Raw genomic sequence first — 8756 nt, 5'->3', positions numbered from 1 at the left:
ATAAAGTGTTTTTAGTTATTTTGTCCCATTCTTCCTACAAATACAAGGTGTGCAACAGTACAGGGTTGTCATTGTCACATTTTTGTTTCAAAATTCTTCACACATGCTCTATTCGGGGACAGGTCAGTACTGCAGGTAAGTCCAGTACCTGCACTAAGGAAAAGTTGTAATCTTGCATTGTCTGATGATGAAAATGACTGAATACAAAATTATTTTTCCTAATCTGCTAAATTTAGTTTCCTGTATTAAAAGTGGGTAATGTGATGCATAAAATGCAACAGTAAAATAATTCCATACATTAAAGGTTAAATTAATTGAAATGAACAATACATAAATAAATACGTAAAATATAGGTAACTGTACTTGTCATTTTTTTTATTTAAATTGTGAAAGGTTTACATGATATTCAAGGCAAACCATTTTAAAACATTTGACAGTAAAAGGGAAAGTTAAGTGCGGGTATCATTATTGCTGGCAAAAACTGAGCTTTTGGTGAAGCCTCCTTTTCAAGGTCCATGATCATGCTTGTCTCTGAAGATTTATTTCCTCATTTACAGCAGCTTTATGAACTATTTTTCAAGCCATTTGATACAGTAAACTGCCTACACAAATATGTACACCCTTTGGGCAAAACATGATAGCTGCTCATTTTAGAACAAAATCATCCTGTGGAGCTTACATCCTATTTGGTATCAAACTGTTTATCATTCTGAAACCTTTGCACAACAAATGTTGAGGATGACTAATTTTAATTTCTGCTCCCTGAGTAAAGTTTTCTCCAGAGGTAAAAAAAAAATGTTATTCAGGGGTTCAGGTCTGGACTCTGTGGTGGCCAATCCATGTGTGAAAATGATGTCTCATGCTCCCTGAACCACTCTTTCACAATTTGAGCCCAATTAATCCTGGCATTGTCATATTAGAATATGCCTGTGCCATCAGGGAAGAAAAAATCAATTGATGGAATAACCGGGTTGTTCGGTATATTCAGGTAGTCAGCTGACCTCATTCTTTGGGCACATAACGTTGCTGAACCTAGAACTGACCAACTGCAGCAACCCCAGATCATAGCACTGCACCCACAGGCTTGTACGGTAGGCACTAGGGATGGATGTGTGCATCACTTCACCCACCTCTCTTCTTACCCTGATGCACCCATCACTCTGGACATGACCTTCTTCCATTGCTCCAGAGTCCAATCTTTATGCTCACTAGCAAATTAAAGCCGTTTTTACTGACAAGTGGTTTTCTTAAGGCTACACAGCTGTTTAGTCCCAATCCCTTGAGTTCCCTTCGCATTGTGCGTGTGGAAATGCTCTTACTTTCACTATTAAACATATACCTGAGTTCTACTGTAGTTTTTCTACAATTTGATTTCACCAAACGTTTAAGTGATCGCCGATCACGATCATTCAAGATTTTTTTCAGACCACATTCCTTCCTCGAAAATGCTGTTTCCCCACTGTCCTTCCACTTTTTAATAATGCGTTGGACTACGGTGGCCGAGAAGTGCAAAACAAATTAACATTTTAGAAAACAAAATTACAAAAAACAAAACAAAAACAAAATTACAACAAAAACAAATTTACAACAAAAACAAATTTACAAGAGCTGAAACACTTTCACCAATATACCGAGGCTTTGAAGCTTGTTTCACTTCTGTAACACTCGACTCAGTGTATCGGAGCTTGTATTAAACCAGCAGGAATGTGCGGGACTGATTCAAAGCTTTGGTGCTGTCTTTTATCTCACTGACTATATAATAAACAGTCAAACTAGAGTTACCAACCGTCCCGTAAAATACATAATTGTTCTTTATTTGGAGACTAAACGTCGCATTCCGTATTGAACTGATACAGGACGCGCTTTGTTCCGTATTTTTATCAATGGGAGACAGGGTGATATGTATGAAATGGAAGGAAACTGCTGCTACCGTGGGAATTAGAAAGCGTTTAGTTATTATATTAAGTAGTATTCGCTCTTATTCTTAGTATTAGGTTATATCAGCATAACAACCTGTTTAATACACCGCTGTTTGAGTAGCGCAGTGGGCAGAGTGCGTTGTTTTGCCTAAAATATGGTTCTGATTTATTATTATAAAGAATGAAAATAATAAATGTTAAACACCCTAAATAAAACATTTTGATAATGTTCTCATGACGGTGTAAGACCCGTTATATTTTTTATAGGTGCAACCCCCCCATCCTCCCCCACTCAGGTATTTTCAGCACAATCAGGAAAAAGCATCAAAAGCTTTAATGAGGCTTCATCTGCACATCACTATTGTTTAGCTTTACCATCACAAACTCCGTTCACTTCACCCCTGCGAAACAGTTCGATTGACAGCAGGTAAGCAACAAGCACTTCCTGTGTATTGTACCTACCCTTTCCATCAGATCGGCCGTTTGTAAATTTGTTTCGGCATTGGTAAAAGTGTTTCAGCTCTTGTAAATTTGTTTCGGCATTGGTAAAAGTGTTTCAGCCCTTGTAAATTTGTTTCGGCATTGGTAAAAGTGTTTCAGCCCTTGTAAATTTGTTTTTGTTGTAAATTTTTTTGTTTTTTTTTGTTTTTTTGTGTTTGTAATTTTGTTTTCTAAAATGTTAATTTGTTTTGCACTTCTCGGCCACCGTAGGTTGGACAGTTCTTAACCCGATTTTAGAAGTTTCAGCAATCTCTTTAGATGTTTTCTCTGCTTGATGCATGCCAATAATTTGACCCTTCTGAAACAGATTAACATCTTTTCCACGACCACAGGATGTGTCTTTTGACATGGTTGTTTAACAAATGAGAAGCTACTCACTGCATCAGTTAGGGTTAAATAACTTGTTGCCAGCTGAAACATAATCACCCATGCAGTAATTATCCAATGGGAGGCTCTTACCTATTTGCTTAGTTAAATCCAGGTGGTGACCTTTTTTTTGGCCAGGCAGTGTATTTGGCATAAACACTGCATTACTAATCTTGAAATCTACTTCTGTTATACTTTTGGAGTTCAGAGAATGGAATCAAGGATCCCCAATAATACCAACAAATTGTGGTCATCAAAGGTTTACATTTACTTTTTACATTTTAATCATATACAATTTCTTTACAGATTAGCAGAGTATAAACAAGTATTGACAGAACACGCCTCACAGCAAAAAGGTCCTGGGTTCGATCCCCAGGTCGGGCGGTCCGCATCCTTTCTGTGTGGAGTTTGCATGTTCTCCCCATGTCTGCGTGGGTTTCCTCCGGGTGCTCTGGTTTCCTCCCACAGTCCAAAGACATGTAAGTGAGGTGAATTAGAGATATTAAATTGTCCATGACTGTGTTCGATATTACTTTGTGAACTGATGAATCTAGCGTAAGGAGTAACTACTGTTTTTGTCATGAATGTAACCAAAGAGTGTAAAACATGACGTTAAAATCCTAATAAACAAATAAACACAACAAACACCACACACCACTTCTTTTAATCTACTTATTTTGTTCTCCTTTCTTCCTCTTCTATAACGCAAGTGTTATGATAATTCTGTCCTCTTGTTACCAACTGCTCTGTTCTATTCTACTGACTCCTTACCATTCATTTTTGTTTTCTTCTGCATCTATCTCTTTGTCTTTCCACCCATTGTCCTGCTTCCTCTCGCTGCACAGTGATTTTCTGTCTTCTACACTGTCTTACTCATTTTAGGTTTGCTTTCATTCTTTTCTCCTCCTCCCTCTTCCTTTTGTCTTCTCTTCTTTTTAATTTCTTTGTTCTGCACATCCATCATCACTGAGAAAATGACATACCTTAAATTGAACAAATCACTATACATTTAAAAGCTAACTGCCACCAGACATATTGTACTAGTAGTATAAGTAACTGTTCAGTCCATGTCTTTTTTTTTTTTTGCTTACTCTTCACTTTTTTCCTGCCCTATGTGCACTCTTTTCTTTTACATTCCCTTCCAACTGGTGTCCCTCCATTTCTTCTTTCCCATTCATTCTCAGTTTGCCTTCCAATAGTTGACATGGACAGTGAGTTTTTTTTCTCTTTTTCTTTTATTGTGGAGGCAGGATATGGCTGTACAGTTGCAGGTTTTATTTGAGCAAATCTGTCAAAAACATTGTCTGGATTTACTCTATCCAGATTTTTCCTTTCCATTATAATGATGACCTTGTCACTGAGCCTGTATTGTCATGGTGCTCTTTCACCATGTGTGACGATAGTACAAAACACTGCAGGAGCGTTCACAGCTACAGATGCTGACTAAAATTGTTAGTGCCACTTAAAAGACAGCCGTTATCCAGCATGTGGAACAGAGTGGCTATGTCCATAATTGCTTCCTTCTCCATTTCTTTTTTGATAAAGCGTTTACACCAGAAAGATCTCCGTGGCTGGGTTTCAGGCTTGGATCCCTGACATAAGCTCTTCTTCCACTCCTGAAAACCACTCCTCATCCTGCCATGGCATGGATAACGCTGCTGCCTGAAACAATCAGATCTGGTCAAATTTGACACTGACCCACAGGCAGACTCCACCACAAAATTATAAAAGCTTTTTTTTGTTTTTGTCTGGGACCAAAATTATGTTATTTGACATACATAAGGCCATGGCTGTCTTAAAAACATCTTCAGCACCACAGTCTGTGTTTGAGCTCTGTTAAAGTTTGAAGGACTGCCATATTGTACTAAACTGCTTTACCCAAGTCCAAAATGTTCCACTGCAGATGCCCCGAAGCCCAAAATTTCCCCTGTATATACCGGTGCAGCCCTTTATTTATGCCAAGGAGTTTGGGACAAATCGCCAGCATGTACACTGTCTTTGGCTTGTAGAACTTTGACTGGATCCCTAGAGCCACAGATGTGTTAATGGTACCGAGCTCCCCTGGCATGCCCATCTTGTTGTGGACAGCTGTACAAGTTTAAATGGACTTAGTCCAAGTTGTTTCTGTATTTCTATGAACTTGTGTGAACACATTGTCCAGTAGTTTAAAACTTGTAGTAGCATCAGGAATAGCTCTGCTCATGTAGCATAAGATGAGATTTAGCTCGTGGGCATTGCACCATCATAGGCTTGTGGAACACACATCATATCATCCATATGGCCTCTGCAATGGACTGTACATCAAAAGCCCTGAAGCTTCCGTAGCCCCAAAAAACACTCTCTCACTCTGCCCTTTTGTGTAACAAAACGGTCACAGACTGCAAGCTACGCGTCTAGCTTGATCTGCCATATACTGTATATCTTGAAGATCTTCATTTGTTTGATGATGTTTTCTGTGGTTTCTTGAAAAATGCTACTTGTCATTTTGTTTTGAGATAAATGAGACATGGGGGGAAAATACATTTTCTGCAAAAATGGATCTAATTATTTTAGGGGCTTTATGCACTCATTAAAGTTGCTGGCTAGACTCCTGTTCATCATGTCCTTGGAATGAGATGGATGCCGTGCCTCCCTAAAAACATGATACAAAAATGCATTCTACTTTGCCAAGCTTAAAAACAATAAATATTGTCTGACAGTATTGACATACTGTATTAGTCACATGTAGTTTTGTATAAAATTTATGTATTAATTTAATGTATAGAATTTGAAAACAATAAAACTCTGCCAACGGTTTTCATTTGGAGGTGTAAGAAGATGAAAACCCAGTAAAACTCTAAAGTGGATTCATAACATTTTATTATGTTGGTAATTTAAGGGCAATTTAAATAATATTTTAAAGAAACTAAGCCACAAGAAGTGATTCCAGGAACAATTTTAGTAACCACTTAGCATCATCTTAATAACTTTCTAAACAAGTCTTTAATGACAACATGTTACTATAACAACCATCAAGCTGTACCTTAAGAAACCACGTAATAAACCCTTGCACACACAATCGTCTATCATTTTACCTCTTCGGTATTTTAACGTTATTTCAGAATTTCACAGTATTTATCAGATTATCAACATTAAAACAGCCAAACAGCCTGCTTCTTATATATGTCTTTAGCTGCTTTGCCAAGCCAACATAAAATTCCTTTATGAACTTTGCCTTTCTAGTCAATATTTTATTGCTCAAAGTTTGGCAGGTAATGTTATTTTTATTGTTACTTTGAAATATGTATAAACATATAAAGACTATAATTATAATAGCTTGATACTAAGACGTAGATGTTTATTCGAGAAATCAGTCTGATTTGTGGTGAAATATACTCGAAGCTCCGCCCCTCGTTAGCGAGTGCTAATGAATATTCATAAAAGTGCCTGAGAGCAGTGTTTACACCGGTGTGCACGAACAGTTGGAAATGGTAGTAAGATGGCGGCGTTGAAGGAGGAGCAGTATTATGGACTGTCCTGTGGAAGAGTGAGCGATGGCAGCAATATATCTGTCTACCACGTCAAACTTACTGACAGTGCTTTAAGAGCCTTAGAAGATTACCAGAGCAGCAAGGTAAAATTCAACATGCCTTTCACACTATATATATATATATATATATATATATATATATATATATATATATATATATATATACCCACCACAGTTTGTTTTGTTAGCTAGACGAGTAAGTGTAGTTTATGTTTACTGTTGCAGTGTCTTGCTTCTAGGCACAGCTAACGTTAGCAAGCCTGATAGATAGCTAAGATTATCCGTGAGCCAGCTCTTGGCTTACAGCATGACACTGCTGGCAAAGGGGCATTTGCTTTTAAACTGGCTGTTTAATGGCTAGGTTTATTTTTTTGTCATGTCTATGTTTGGTTAAGTTTTGGGTTGTGCATTATAAGTTTATTAACGCAACATGGTTAAATACCAGAAGTGAGAAAAACAGCCTCGTTAACTTGTACCAGTTGGTTGGCTTGCTAGCTAATTGGCTAACTACCGGTTACAAATATAATAAGCTAGTCTGAAAACTGCTGTCTTGACTACATTAATAATCAGACGTGCTGTCTATTAACTAGATTAAACATTTTGAACAGGGTGCCGTAGTTTACTCCCTGGTTACCAATCAATGGCAAATAGAATAAACAATTTTGAAAAACAACTACTTACACGTCTTGGGGTTTTCACTTGTTCACAGAATTGCTCGCTGGTTGATTTATTCCTTGGCACGTTTACTATTGCTGTCAGGTAACTAAAAATCTCAAGGGTTGGTGCCCTGTGATATTTAAATATCTACATAAATGGTACAGCACTTGTTTCCTTGTATTCACTTACTACAAATATGAACAAAAACCAAGCTGAAACAAGGCCTAGAATTTAAAATACATTATCACGTCTGTCTGAAGTACCCACTATTTCCCCATACCAGTGCCAACAGGGACTGATCACTTATCTGTTTCTAAAAAAGTCTATTTAGATTTTTTTGTCAGGTATATATGAGAGAATTTAGTCTGCATAAATACACAATTGTATTGCTTGTTTGAGTAAGGTTGAACTATGTTTTCAGCTAGCTGTGCATGTCACCAAACATTTCAGTTTTTGTTGATTAACTTAGCCTACAAATAAACATATGAAGTCAACATATTAACACCTATGTTGGCTGCTGTATTTGACACTAAATCATAGACTGATCACATGGGTTTATGGGATGACGACTTTGCAGCAAGAGTATATTTATAGTCAGGAAAAGAACAGCATGGAACTGGTTTGAACTAAGCTTTGCAATGATTAAATAAGAAACAGCAATAATTTGCAAATCCAATTATTTAATTAAAAACAAAGACAATATATTTAACACTTAATTTCCCAAATACATTTTAGTGTGGTTTTCTTATGTATGTGTATATTAATAATTACATTAATTCTAAAATTAATGGTTGCAAGATTTCCCAAAAAAAGTTGGGGCAGGATCATTTACCACTGTTACATTACATTTCTATTTTATAACAGTTGTGATTGTTTACAAACTGAGGACAGCAATTGTTGTAGTTGTAAAAGGGGGATTTTATTAATTGCTTAAAATAACACTTTGTCTCCACAAAGGGCCACGGTTTCTTTTGTAAAATATTGCATTTTATAATGCACCCCACATTTTAAGTAGGTGACATGTCTAGCACATGCATTCTTCTACACAAAACCATGTTGTTAATGTGAAAAATTTACCTTGGCATTGTCTTGCTAAAACAACTTGAGACATTGCTAACAAAGACATTGTTTAGATCAGGGACTCAAACATTTTAAAGCCAATAATCTTTTTGTGTACATAAATAAAAATAAACCATGGACCCCATACATTTATTTTATGAAAACAATTATTCTGATATTAGGGACCTGGATGCAGAATTATGTTTTTATTATTAATTTTGTTAATAATTTAAACTGTTGTAAATCTCATCAAGGTCTGGCTTGTAAGCCACTTAATCACTTTTGTTTAACCTGAAAAATTTCCCCCACAAGATGTTCAGCGTACTTCACATCAATGATTCTGAACTTTATTTACAACTTTGGTGTACTTTAAATTTGGTGTGCATTACTGTTAAACAACTTTAATTCTAGTGACCAGTCAAAGAAACTATAACATATACTGTAGTCATATTATTATGACCACCAGCTTATATCCAGAGTATCTGTCCAGATGTACGAATATGAGAAAGTATAGGCCCAAAGAATTCCACAAAACATTCTCCAGACCATAATGCTGCCACCACCAGCTTGTGTTTTTCCAGCAATGATTGGAGGGTGTTTGTTCTCTGATGTTTCTCGCCAGACACGCCAACGTCTGTCCGTTTGAAGCAGAAAACGTGACTCATCGGAGAAGGCAAACCTTTGCCAATCATGGAAGGTCCAATTCTGATACTGCCGTGAAAATT

At 36.8% G+C, this 8756-nt stretch overlaps 1 protein-coding gene across 1 annotated transcript in view; it reads left to right on the top strand.

Moving 5' to 3' along the window:
- Positions 1-6175: 6175 nt before the first annotated feature.
- The window catches only part of ell (elongation factor RNA polymerase II), a 51326-nt gene continuing 48745 nt past the window's right edge, over positions 6176-8756 (top strand). Inside the window, exon 1 of the mRNA XM_063012649.1 lies at positions 6176-6399. Coding sequence (XP_062868719.1) covers positions 6265-6399 — 135 coding nt within the window. The 5' untranslated portion in view covers positions 6176-6264. The remainder of the gene's footprint in view (positions 6400-8756) is intronic.

This window comes from Trichomycterus rosablanca, chromosome 17 (genome assembly GCF_030014385.1).
Source record: "Trichomycterus rosablanca isolate fTriRos1 chromosome 17, fTriRos1.hap1, whole genome shotgun sequence".
NCBI lineage: Eukaryota > Metazoa > Chordata > Actinopteri > Siluriformes > Trichomycteridae > Trichomycterus > Trichomycterus rosablanca.
The sequence above is the reverse complement of the archived record's forward strand: the minus strand, read 5'-3'. Positions and strand labels throughout refer to the sequence as shown.